We start from the raw sequence: 13,704 nt of genomic DNA on the forward strand, positions 1-13,704 counted from the left end.
TCTTGTGGTCTGCTATGCAAAACTTGCAAAACCAAACATCTACAAAATAAATACAGGTCTTTAACCAGTGTAAATTTATCTACCTTTTGTACCGGGGAAAATGTCAAACCCCTTTCTAACACTGATAGCTCCACCGAGGTAAGGTGATGTTCAGATAGCTTAATGATCTGTAATTTACCTGATGGTCCATGTAGAGCAGGAGGCAGGATCTCGGACTCAATTGATGATTCTACTTGTGGAAGAATTTGTGTCGTTTCGGTGTTCTGCGGCCCCCAAATCTGGTGAACCGTCGAGGTGGTTGGGCGGCGTTTGCGGCCCCTTCTAACCCTGTGTCGGGTTCGCTTTCGGCCGATGATAAAAAATCGCTGCCTGACGTGTTGTACCCCCCTCCCTCTCCTTTAGAAGTCCCTGGTGCAGCCCCAGGATGTTTAAAAATCTGTGGAGCCTGTCTACGATTCCCCTGATGTTTCCATTGAAACCCTTGTTGGGAATCAAAGTCCCTCGGATCTCTGAAAAATTTGGATCTTTTTTTATCCCTTATATCATGATCGTATTTATCCAGGGTATCTTCCATTTACTTTTGGGGATAGACAGTTACCATGCTGCATACGGGCGTATAGTGACCCCATGAGCCGATAGGCAGGTTTATATGGTGCCATTGCTATTGTATTTTGTTTTCATATACTGATATATTGACAGGCTGCATAATTTATCATTGATATATGTACTGTATAGTCATCATGTATCCAGGTGTTTCACAGTGGCGTAATGTTGTTTTTAATTGTTTTTATTATGCCAATAAAGTGTTGTGTGTTGTTATTTATATATAATTGGTGGTGTGCATTTTTGTAGCAGTGGCTTTTTTACACCTGGTTCATCTTTTTGCACATCCCATTGGTTTGAGGATGGTACGGCGTGGTTCGGATCTTCTTACACCCGTATAGTTGGCAGAACTCTTGGAACACTTCTGCTTCGAATGCTGGTCCCTGATCGGTCAGTACCTTCTCCGGGTAGCCATGGGGCCTACAAAAGTACTGCTGGAAGGCCTTGGCGGCAGTCCTGGCCGTTAGATCCTTGACAGGTACAACCACCAAAAATCTGGAGTAGTGATCTACGATGGTAAGAGCGTAGATATAGCCTGACCAGCTAGGTGCAAACTTCACATGATCCAGCGCGACCAGTTCGAGCGGCCGTTTGGTGATGATAGGCTGCAGGGGAGCCCGTTGGCTGCCACGGTCCTTCCTGCGTAGGCTGCATGGACCGCACTCCCGACACCACTTCTCAATGGCTCTCTTCATGCCAATCCAATAGAACCTCCCTCGGAGTAGCCTCTCTAGCTTCCTCCATCCGAAGTGTCCGGCTTCATCGTGGTAGTCTCCCAGAACCATGGGCGCATCTCGCCTTGGCACCACTATCTGCCACACCAATTCATGAGTACGTGGGTCGATGCTCCTCCTGCACAGCTTGCCATCATGGATAAACAGTTTGCTTCTCCCCTTCCACAGCTGTTGGGTTTCCTGTGGATCATCTGGGCCGGGATGCAACCCTGCCTGCGTCAAGAGCTCTTTCACCCGACGGACCGCGGGGTCACCATCCTGGGTCTCCGCCCACCCGTGATGGGGCAGGGGATTCAGCGTGGCATCCGGTTGGTTCCTCTGCCTGTTCTTCACATGATGAGAGTTCTGAGTGGCTTTGGGGCGATGGAATGCAGGCAGCTCCACCTCTTCAAGTGCCTCCGGGTCTTCTCCCGTTTCTGGCAAATTGGGCATTCGGGACAAGGCATCGGCATTCTTGTGTCCCGCCCGGTACTTGATGGTGAAATCGTAGTTGGACAGCCGGGCCATCCACCGCTGTTCCAAGGCCCCGAGTTTGGCAGTATCCAGATGCGTTAGCGGATTGTTATCCGTGAAGACGGTGAATTTCGCGGAGGCCAGGTAGTGTTTGAACCTTTCTGTCACTGCCCAGACGATGGCAAGGAATTCCAGCTTAAAGGAACTGTAGTTGTCAGGGTTTCTTTCCATGGGACGGAGTTTCCTGCTGGTGTAAGCGATCACCCTTTCTTTGCCTTTCTGGACCTGGGACAGCACGGCTCCTAATCCCACATTGCTGGCATCTGTGTACAGCACAAACGGTTGGTCGTATTCGGGGTAAGCCAGTACCTCTTCTCCCGTCAGTGCCGACTTCAAACAAGCGAAGGATCCCTCCAGCTCCTCGTTCCAATCAAAGGGGGTGTTCCTCCCCTTGGTCTTCTTTGGTTGGCCCACCAACAGGTTTTGCAAGGGTGCGGCCTTCTTGGTAAAGTCCTTAATGAACCTCCGGTAATAGCCTACCAGCCCGAGGAACTGCCGGACTTCGTGAAGGTCACTGGGCCTTGGCCAGTCCTTGATCACCGTGACCTTGTCGGGGTCTGGGGCCACTCCTTCAGCGCTCACCACATGGCCCAGGTACTGCACTTTAGGTTTCAGCAGATGACACTTGGACGGTTTCACCTTTAAGCCAAAGTTGGACAGGGCTTCAAACACCTCGGCCAGGTGCTTCAGATGGTCTTCATAGGTCTTAGAGAAGACAATGACATCATCCAAATACAGCAGCACGGTTTCGAAGTTCATGTGTCCCAGGCAGCACTCTATCATCCTCTGGAACGTCCCGGGAGCATTGCACAATCCGAAGGGCATGTAATTGAACTCGCAGAGACCCATTGGTGTCGTGAAGGCCGTCTTCTCTTTGTCCGCCTCCGCTACAGGAACCTGCCAGTACCCACTGGTGAGATCTAAGGTAGAGAAGTAGTTAGCAGATTTTAAGGCAGCCAGAGACTCCTCTATCCTGGGCAGTGGGTATGCGTCCTTATGTGTAATGCGATTCAAATGCCTGTAATCAACACACATCCTCATTGTACCATCTTTCTTTTTAACAAGGACTAACGGAGCTGCCCAGGGGCTACAGCTGTCTCTCACCACCCCAGCCTCCTTCATTTCCCGCAACATGTCCTTGGCACACTGGTAATGAGCTGGGGGTACAGGGCGATATCTCTCTTTTATGGGTCGGTGATCTCCCGTGGGGATATGATGTTGGATCCCTTTCACCTGCCCAAAATCTAAGGGGTGTTTGCTGAATACCTGCTCGTACTCGTGTACCACCCTGTAGGCCCCCTGTTTTTGATGGGATGGGGTAGAGTCAGTGCCCACATGCAATTCCCGACACCAATCTTTCGAGTGCTCTGCAGAACCGTTGTCCTCCGCCACGTTTGACGGGACCAAGGGTTCAGGTGTCTGTATCACACTATTATTAACAGTGAATAATTTGGCGAGCGTGGCATACTTGGTGAGGTGAACCTCTTCCTCCCCACAATTGAGGACACGTACGGGCACCCTCCCCTGGCGAACGTCGACCACCCCCCGGGCTGTCAGAATAGTAGGCCTATTGTCTGAATATACGGGTTCTACCACGGCCTGGTAGTCCTTTCCCCTGAGGCCTATGGCTGCCCGACACCATATTAACATTTCACTCCTGGGGGGTATCACGATGGGGTTTGAATCACTCACAGTGACACGACCAATCTCACCACCAGTCAGCTCTACCTGCTGTCTCTGCATCAGAGCTCTGATTTCCTTCTGCAGGGCACGTTGCTCACTGTGGCCAGCGGTTTCTGCCACCTGTTGCAACAAAACAATAACTTCTGCAAGACAATTTTCTATAACATTAGTACCAAGAGTCATCAAGGGATTACATTCTCGACGATCAATATCAACAATCACAATCCCTTGGGCTTTCAATTCCACCCGCCCCACCTTGATGGTGACCTCCTTATACCCCACTTGTGGCAACGGCTGACCATTACTGGCTATTATGGTGAAATCATCGTCAGGGCCACGAGTAATATCGGTGTCCTCCCAATACCGTTTATAAAGCACGTAAGGTATAGTCGTCACCTGAGAACCGGTGTCCAGCAAAGCGTTCAAGGGGATTCCATCAACCACTACAGGGAGAACTGGTCGTCCTCCAATGTACTTGGTTCTCCAATGCTGCGGGCCTGACCGTCCTACTCCTGGGGGTTGGCCCTTTGCCCCAGGGGTTGCTCGTTTAAAGGACAGTACCTTGCAAGGTGGCCCACCTGGTGACAGCGGCGGCAGATGGGTCGTCCGTCCTGGTGGAAGCGATCGTCGTTCCGGCCTCTGGTCGGCGGAGTCCTCCTCTGTCGCATCCAAGGGACATCCTCTGGTCTAGAGGCCAACTGGATCTTCTCCTTGGGGGCCTCCTGTAGGGACTGCACCGTCCGGGCCAGGGCAGCAACGCTCTTGGTTAGCTCCTGCATCTGGAGACGAAGTCCTGCAGGGGAGTCGTCCTCTAGGCTCTGGGCATCGGCCTCGGCGGCGACTGGGGCATCCGACGCCACCTCCTGGTGGTATGTGAGAGCGGGACGCCGGGGAGGTGCTGCACGGCTGGGCTGTCGCTCCTGCAATGCCTGGATAGCTTTATCTTTGAATTGCGCAAAAGTCAAGTCTGGATTTTGCATGGCCAGGAAGTGCAGTTGGCCCCGCTGGTGACTGCACAGGAGCCCCTCAATGAACCGCTCCTTCAGGATTTTATCCTCATCCTGCATGCTGTCGGGGTCACTCTGCTTAATGGCCCGCATCGCCTCCTGGAGATTAAGGGCATAGTCCCATAAGCTATCCTGCGGTCTCTGTTTGCATCCATAGAAAGTCAGTTTAATTTCTGTAGCAGTGCGAGTATCGAAGGTAGCTTTAAGCTTTGCAAAAATCTGCTGTGCAGTTCCCTTATCCTCGGCGGGTCAGGACTTCAATTCTCTCAGAGCCGCCCCAAAGAGTTGGCCGGTTATCATATGAACCTTCTGCGGCTCTGTCAGGGGATAGAACTTGAGCAGGCTGCAGAGCCCTTCCTTAAAGTCAGTGAATGTATGTGACTCCCCAGAGTATCGTGGGAGCCAGGCTGCTCCGGGCAGGTACGGCATAGAGAAGGGCATTATGGCTTTTGTGTTAGCGGCAGCGTCCGACTGGCTGAGGGGAACAGCGGGTTCTGCGGCAACCGGTGGTTGTATTAGGGCCGCGGCTTCGCCCGCTGCGGGTCCCGGAGGTGCCCCTGCGTCCCCGGCTGCGGCCTCTTCCTCCGCTCCTCCCGACTCGGACATGGCTGGCCCTTCCTCCACTAACCTGCTGGAGATCGGAGTTCCTCTTCCGGGATCGGCACGTTACCGCGCTTTCTCGTTCCGCGCTTCTTTTTGGCCGGTCCCGCCCACGAAGCTGAGGCTCCTCCCTCCGCACACTGTGATGGTGAATCGTGGCGGGAACTCCTGGCGGCAATTGTCAACGCACAGTCTCTGCAATAAGTTACAGTCCAAGCACAATAAACCACAGTTCCAAGGCACACATGACCTGATTCTTCAGGCTTAAGTAAATCCTGTTCGTGACGCCTAAATGGAGCGCCCCCACTGCCGCAGGACCGAGGGGTACCCAGTACCGGGTCTCTGAGTCTCTGTTCTGGGGTTGTCACGGTGGCTAGACCCGGTCCGTGACCCTGCTGAGGGGCGTCCAGTGAAAGGTGGTGGTAAATGGTGGTGATATTGCGGTGCAGTGTAGGTCGTAGTAAATAACGAGGACACCAGGTTGCAGTCTCTTTACTGAAGGTTTTAGAATCCTCAGTCCAGAGCGCTGTCAACAGGGCTGTTTGAGACCAGCCGGTCCAATGGCACATCAGGAGTTCTCTTTACAGGTGGGAATCAGTGTCTACCTTCTAGCGCTGTGTGTTGTAGTCCTTCCCTGCTGAGCTCCCGGGATAGTCCTCACAACTCATTCTGTCTCTGATGTTCGTTCTCTCCGTCCCCCAGGTGATATGGTAGGACGCACCCGTATGACGGGGTAGGCCTGGAGTTCTTCCGGGACCCTAGAGTCGCCCCTCTCCCACAGCTGCCTCCGTTGTCTGCTTAGGTGATTTGTGTGAGACAGCCAACCTATAATTGGCTGTCCGGCCGTGGTTTGCAGTAGTACTTAGAGTCTCTTACTTGCTCAGCGTTCCGGCCACCGACTGTTTGCGCCTCAGAACGATGTTGCCTCGGTCTAACAGCACGACTCCTTCTGGTCCTAATGCCTCTTTTCTGTATTCCCGTTGTTCACTGGTTAGTTCTGCTCTTAGGAGTCTGCCAGGATCCCATCCCTGACAGGTCCTCTCACTAGCTCTTCCCAGTTACTTCTCTCTCCCTCTTCCTGTCCAACCCCCAGTTTTACCAGAGTGTGAGGAGTGGCCTACTAGATAGAACCACCCCCCCTGGTGGCCGGAGTGTGAAGTGTAGTGTGAGTGTTACCTGGTCAGAGAAACTCCTTTAGTGCAATCAGACGTAACATCACTCCCCTTAGTGGCAGAGCGACATTACTGCAACGACCAGGACTCTGGGGCGCTGCACTTGGAGTCGGGCTAACTCCAGCCAGTGCTCCCACTCCACTTGCCGTTCCGCTTGCCGCTCGCCCTCTGCTTTCTCTTGGTATTGCTGAATCAGCCGCAGACGTCCAGACACCAGTTTTGGCTGGTATTAGATGGGAGGGGGGAATGAGTAGTGTAGGGAGATGGGCTTGCAGCTAGAAGCCATAAACATTCTTGAGGTGGGAGGGAAAATGCAGGGTTTTGGATGCACACACACACACACACAGGCAGCAGCCATAGTGAGAAGAGGGGAGGTTGGAATTGCCCACAGCGCGTGGGTCTCTGTTCTTGGATGTAGAAGTGCTCAGTGATACACAATCAAATATCTCATGCTCCTGACACCCTCTTAAAAGGGCCACCATTTGGACTTATGCTCAGTGCACTTGTTTTTATGTGGAAAATGCTGAGTCTTGCCAACACTGTAGCTGGCCAGCTGACTGACGGGAGCCTGCACAGTGTGTGTACTATCCCAAATAATTTATGGACTGATTTTCTACCAGACGGGGTCACTTGCAGAGGAAATATTGCCTCTGCAAATGTCTCTGCCAGCGCAGGTCATGCAAGCTGTAAGGAGAGGAAACAGAGAGAGGCATAGTCAATGGGAAAGAGTTGCAAATGTCTGACACCTGAAGTCAGGAGAAAGGAAACTCAAGAGGAACCGTACACTGAGTGGGGATCAAGGTGAGGTGCAAGGTTATGCAAGTGGGGACAAGAGTGTGAGGACACCACGAAAGAGGGGTGCATTGACTGATAATGGGGTGTCACTTCCATAACACAGAAGTGGACAACCTCTGAAAATCGGAGCCAAATGAGAAGAGTGTGTTGCGGAAAGGTCCATGTCATGCATCAATGGACAGGCCCGTGGTTGTAGAGTTATCACTGCCAGAAGAAGAAGTGGCGAGTCTGGTGGAATAGGAGGATTAGTGGAGGCCAGAAGGTAAGTCTATAGGAACCACGCAGGACAGTATACAGAGGTGGCACAGGAACAGCCGCTTCCTTTATGTGTTCAAAAAGTGTCAGCGAGTCCTTAAATGGAAAAAAATGATATCTGATAACCAGCAAAGGTAAAGCAGACAGCTGTGTTGCTGATATTATCAGGCTGGGAAGGTCCCTGGTTATTGGACCCCTCCTAGCCTCAAAAATCACATTAGATGCCCCAATTCTGGTGCTTCGCCTTCGCCCTTCCGAACTGCCGTGGTGCGGTGGCAATGAGGGTAATGGGTTTAGAGTTGATGTCAGCTGTGATTTGTCAAAAATCACATCTGTCATCAAGCCTTGGTGTTAGTAATGAAGAGGAGTCTATCAGACTCCCTCATTACTAACCCGGTGATCAAAAGTAAAAAAAAAAAAATACACAAAAAAAAAGTTAAAAAAAAAACACTTTTCAACTCTTTCCCTGGGTCACCAATTTATTTGTAAGAAAACAAACAAATGTACCGATCTGTACTCACTCAGCTGCTCTTGAGGTCGGCACAGGAGACGTTTTTTGTGTAATAGTCCAGGCAAGTTTATTTCACTTCATGAACCGCTCCGGGAAGCAAAACAAAACAATGCCTTTTCTGGCACAAACTGAAAACAAATAGTCCATATAGCCCTGCGGGTCCGCCCACTCAGGTCAGTGTCTTTACCAACACACACTGGAGGTCTCCACACCTCCAGCCTCAGACCCTGAATGAGAGACTCGACCTCCATTTTATCTGCCAAACCACGCCTCTGGGGTTGGGATATGTGAGCGGTCATTCCCACCCATCTCTTATGACCGCTCGTACATCCCGACCCTGGAATGGCCCAAATAACTCTCTCAGCACTTTAAGTGCTGGAGCATACTTTCGAGCTCACATCACCGCAGCTAACAGCCACGATGACACATATCTCCCCTCAAGGACTTGTCCGGCGGCCATCTTACACAAACAAAACATACACGCCCACGCAGGTCCGACGTAGTCCAGGGAATCCAACGTAGTCCACAAAGAGAAAAACATAAAAAGATGACTAATAAGATAACACTGTCCCTCGTTCATCAATTTATTGAAACTAAGGGTCCTCGCAGGTCCGACGTAGTCAAGCGCTTCCCCGAATTCCTCATACGCTGTGCTCCACGAGACCCTACGGCTCCAAGGTCACTGCTATTCAGAGAAGCGCTGAACTAAGTCGGCCCTACAAAAGATCTCCTGGGTCACTGATGTAGAAAGCAAAAACCAGCGTCCTTCTAGAAATAATGCCATAAAGACCGGTTAGTCGGTTACATCATATACTACAAACATTACTAAAAAGTCAAGAAATAAACTGGAAAATTCGGATATTCGTCACAGACATGGTCCCATCATAACCTGGAAGATGTAAGCAGCAAAATACAGGAAAAACCTGCTGCAGACTCCAACTTCTCCAGAAGCCACCGATCTCCTACACCAACGACTCAATGTCCTAAAACACAAAAAGTGTAACAAAGGGCAGTGTGAACACACTCTATATGTGATCCCAGTCCATGCAGTCGTGTGCCATCCTTACATAGGTCCTCTGTGTACAGAAGCAGGTCCTCTACAGCCGGTAACATGGACGACAGTGAGGACAACCCCCGCAGACCGCTGCTGACAGTCCTTCAGGATTCATTCTTGCCGAAGTCCATTTCAAGTAAGTGCCAATAACCATTTATCATAGTAAAATTGTTGAGCCACTGAGAACGCAAAAGGAGCCCTCCTGGTATTAGGGTCCAACACAGTGACCTTCCAGGAGGGCACTAGAGAGGAAGCCATGTGAAGCTGTGGGTGCCAACTGTTGGCCAGTATACAAGAATCCACATACCAGGGTCCTAAAATGGTTTTGTAGCTTGATTGATCCTCTTTGTCGTAGCCCCTAGGGACCATCGCAGCGGAGGCTCACGAGTGACCCCTATTTCTTCTTCCTACAGTTGCTCTGAAATGCATCCTTGTCGGGCTGAATATTGCTAGTATCACTATCGGTGAGTCTCCATTGGGTATAATCTCCCCCTCTATTTTCAATTATTGATCAGTTTTGTCTTTACTTAGTGTAGAAAATTATTTTTTCACCATTTGGAAACCAGCAGCAAGCTGATGCTGACAGATTTGTCATGTGTGTAATGTTTAGTGCACAGTTATGAATGGGCAGTAGGTCTGATCGGTCTATTAACAACTTAAAGCGGTTTTCTGCATTATGTACCTCAAAAAAATGTGCCGATCACACGGTGTTAAGACCAATGATCGGCTGTGATCTGTGAGGGACCCTACATATAAGTGATTAATTTTCCTGCAGTGCCACCACTGGTGGAAATTAAGCCTTACATGGGGTCACAGAAATTAATGGTCTGGTTTTGTAATGAGTATGTGTGGACAAAGGCCTTCCCCTGCCTGAGGCGGACAATGGCCTTCCCCTGCCTGAGGCGGACAATGGCCTTCCCCTGCCTGAGGTGGACAAAGGCCTTCCTGGTGTGAATTCCGCTCTTGGGCTCCCTCCGGTGGTTGTAAGTAGCACTTTTGTGAGTTCTGCTCTTGGGCTCCCTCCGGTGGTATTGAGTGGTATGGCTGCTTCTTGGATTTAGCATCAGCAGCTTCTTCCACTGATCGTCTTTCTGGCTCGGCTATTTTAGTCTGGCCTTATCCCTCAATCAATGCCAGTTGTCAATTGTTCCTGCTTGGAGTCTTGGCTCTTTTGGATTTCCCTGACACTCTGACCTGTTCAGCAAAGATAAGTCCTTGCTTGTCCTTTTGCAGTCCTCTTGTTGTGGACTTATTGTTCAGCACATTCTATGTTTTGCTCATTTGTCCAGCTTATCAGTATGGATCTATTCAGCTAAGCTGGAAGCTCTGGGCAGCAGATTTTGCCCTCCACACCTTTAGTCAGGTGTGGAGATTTTTGCATTTCTCTGCGGTGGACTTTTTCTAGTTTTTATTACTGACCGCACAGTGTTCTGTCCTGTACTATCTATCTAGCTAGAAGTGGCCTCCTTTGCTGAATCTTGTTTCATTCTATGTATGTCATTTCCTTCTCCTCTCACAGTCATTATTTGTGGGGGGCTGTCTGTCCTTTGGGGATTTTCTCTGAGGCAAGATACCTTTCCTGTTTCTACCTTTAGGGGTAGCTAGTTCTCCGGCTGTGACGAGGTGTCCAGGGAGTGACAGGAACATCCCACGGCTACTTCTAGTGTTGTGTTAAGATCAGGAACTGCGGTCAGTATAGTTACCACCTGCTCAGAGCTAGTCGCATGTCGCTCCTAAATCACCAGTCCATAACACCGTCCCCTGCCCGAGGCAGACAAAGGCCTTCCCCTGCCCGAGGCGGACAAAGGCCTTCCCCTGCCCGAGGCGGACAAAGGCCTTCCCCTGCCCGAGGCGGACAAAGGCCTTCCCCTGCCCGAGGCGGACAAAGGCCTTCCCCTGCCCGAGGCGGACAATGGCCTTCCCCTGCCCGAGGCGGACAATGGCCTTCCCCTGCCTGAGGCGGAAAGACGCCTCCCCTGCCTGAGGCGGACAATGGCCTTCCCCTGCCTGAGGCGGACAATGGCCTTCCCCTGCCTGAGGCGGACAATGGCCTTCCCCTGCCTGAGGCGGACAGACGCCTCCCCTGCCGGAGGCGGACAATGGCCTTCCCCTGCCTGAGGCGGACAATGGCCTTCTCCTGCCTGAGGCGGACAATGGCCTTCCCCTGCCTGAGGCGGACAATGGCCTTCCCCTGCCTGAGGCGGACAATGGCCTTCCCCTGCCTGAGGCGGACAATGGCCTTCCCCTGCCTGAGGCGGACAATGGCCTTCCCCTGCCTGAGGCGGACAATGGCCTTCCCCTGCCTGAGGCGGACAATGGCCTTCCCCTGCCTGAGGCGGACAATGGCCTTCCCCTGCCTGAGGCGGACAATGGCCTTCCCCTGCCTGAGGCGGACAATGGCCTTCCCCTGCCTGAGGCGGACAATGGCCTTCCCCTGCCTGAGGCGGACAATGGCCTTCCCCTGCCTGAGGCGCACAATGGCCTTCCCCTGCCTGAGGCGCACAATGGCCTTCCCCTGCCTGAGGCGCACAATGGCCTTCCCCTGCCTGAGGACAGACGCCTCCCCTGCCTGAGGCAGACAGATGCCTCCCCTGCCTGAGGCAGACAGATGCCTCCCCTGCCTGTTTCCACAAGCATTAATCACTTCAGGCAGCTAAATCCTGGGAAAATTGTGTCTCTCCTGCCGTCCACAAAAAGAAAATTAGGGTAAAAAGAAAAAGCAAAAGGGATCAAGAGTAGAAATAATGTAATTTACTCTGAAATTTAAATATCATTTTGGATTCCGCCCTAACTTTACTCTTATGTCTTTTCTCATTCCCAGGAGTGATCTACTTTAATAAGTGTCCCGGGCAGTACCTCATCCCGTACTATCTCATCATTTCTGGGGCAGCGAGTCTCCTGCACCTCTGTCTCACCTGCCTGCCATGTGCAGATGAGGATCAGGTCACTTCTGTCACTTTTGCCAGTTTTCTTGCTCAGGGTGTGATGCTGATATTCCTCTTCATCTTCTTCATAGTAGGTAAATATATCTGAGCCTGGAGACATTGACGCCCCGGGTTACAGAAGAAAGGGAGATTCTAGATGGAGAACTGAAGGGGTGAAACATTTCCTGCTATGACAGCATGACATTTGGAGTACAACAAAATACTTAACTTTTGATGCAGCAGACTGGCATTGAGTGATATTATTTAGTTTACCATAAAGAGCAGATCCATAAGGGACTCATATTCTGTCAAATCCTCGGGAGGATATCAAGGGGAGATAAAGCAAGAAGCGCAGGTAGTTCCTGGGATGATAGCAGGGGGAGTTACAGAAGGTAGTGCAGGCAGCTCCTGGGAGGATAGCAGCAGTTACAGCAGGTGGTGCAGGCAGTTCCTGGGAGGATAGCAGGAGTTACAGTAGGTAGTGCAGGCAGTTCCTGGGGAGGATAGCAGGAGGAGTTACAGCAGGTAGTGCAGGCAGTTCCTTGGGAGGATAGCAGGAGGAGTTACAGCAGGTAGTACAGGCAGTTCCTTGGGAGGATAGCAGGAGGAGTTACAGCAGGTAGTACAGGCAGTTCCTGGGAGGATAGCAGGAGTTACAGCAGGTAGTACAGGCAGTTCTTGGGAGGATAGCAAGGGGAGTTACAGCAGGTAGTGCAGACAGTTCCTGGGAGGATAGCAGGAGTTACAGCAGGTAGTACAGGCAGTTCCTGGGAGGATAACAGGAGTTACAGCAGGTAGTGCAGGAAGTTCCTGGGAGGATAGCAGGAGGAGTTACAGCAGATGGTGCATGCAGTTCCTGGGAGGATAGCAGGAGGAGTTACAGCAGGTAGTGCGGGCAGTTCCTGGGAGGATAGCAGGAGGAGTTACAGCATGTAGTGCAGGCAGTTCCTGGGAGGATAGCAGGAGGAGTTACAGCAGGTAGTGCAGGAAGTTCCTGGGAGGATAGCAGGAGTTACAGCAGGTAGTACAGGCAGTTCCTGGGAGGATATCAGGAGTTACAGCAGGTAGTACAGGCAGTTCCTGGGAGGATAGCAAGGGGAGTTACAGCAGGTAGAGTGCAGACAGTTCCTGGGAGGATAGCAGGAGTTACAGCAGGTAGTGCAGGAAGTTCCTGGGAGGATAGCAGGAGTTACAGCAGGTAGTGCAGGCAGTTTTTGTACAGTCACAACCATCGGGGTCACACAGTCGCCTTTCTCTCCCATGCAGGTAACGTCTGGATATATTCTCTAGCAGGAGAATCCTGGGATAATCCCTCGAGCCCGAAGTACTGTGACCGGGTGCTGTACCTGTACGCCTTCTGGACCATCACCCTGACCTACATCGGCCTCTTCCTCCTGCTCTGCTCCTACCTCTGCTTACTGCTGTGTCTCTATATCCTGAAATGGTCCATCGTTGGGATGCGCCGCTAACAGACCTTAATGACTCCCTGAAGTCTGAGGGCCTCAATATCTCGGACAATTCTTTTAATAAACCTTTCTTTGCAAAGCGGTTTTCTTAAAAGTGTTCTAGTGTCCAGTTATCTCACAGCGAACGGGCAGCCGATCAGTGTTATCATAGGGACAAAAGGCCACAAAGAAAATGATCAGAATCCAAACTTCATAATGTGGACATAACAGTGATATCCACAGTGCCCCCATAATAACAGTGATATCCACAGTGTCCCCATAATAACAGTGATATCCACAGTGTCCCCATAATAACAGCGATATCCACAGTGCCCCCATAATAACAGTGATATCCACAGTGCCCCATAATAACAGTGATATCCACAGTGCCCCATAATAACAGCGATA

The 13,704-nt window shown here is 51.3% G+C and overlaps 1 protein-coding gene across 5 annotated transcripts in view; it reads left to right on the forward strand.

Annotated features, from left to right (window-relative positions):
* LOC143774298 (transmembrane protein 272-like) overlaps nt 1-13,401 on the forward strand; it is a 32,661-nt gene extending 19,260 nt beyond the window's left edge. For 3 of the 5 annotated variants that reach the window (XM_077261740.1, XM_077261737.1, XM_077261739.1), the window contains exons 2-5: nt 8,960-9,063; nt 9,341-9,391; nt 11,749-11,946; nt 13,118-13,401. In XM_077261740.1, coding sequence (XP_077117855.1) covers nt 8,985-9,063; nt 9,341-9,391; nt 11,749-11,946; nt 13,118-13,320 — 531 coding nt within the window. In that variant the 5' untranslated portion in view covers nt 8,960-8,984 and the 3' untranslated portion in view covers nt 13,321-13,401. Of the gene's footprint in view, nt 1-7,210; nt 7,370-8,944; nt 9,064-9,340; nt 9,392-11,748; nt 11,947-13,117 lie in introns of all 5 variants that reach the window. The other 2 variants (XM_077261736.1, XM_077261738.1) reach the window with 2 other exon arrangements.
* Nucleotides 13,402-13,704: the final 303 nt, after the last annotated feature.

The sequence above is a fragment of the Ranitomeya variabilis genome, chromosome 5 (genome assembly GCF_051348905.1).
Source record: "Ranitomeya variabilis isolate aRanVar5 chromosome 5, aRanVar5.hap1, whole genome shotgun sequence".
NCBI lineage: Eukaryota > Metazoa > Chordata > Amphibia > Anura > Dendrobatidae > Ranitomeya > Ranitomeya variabilis.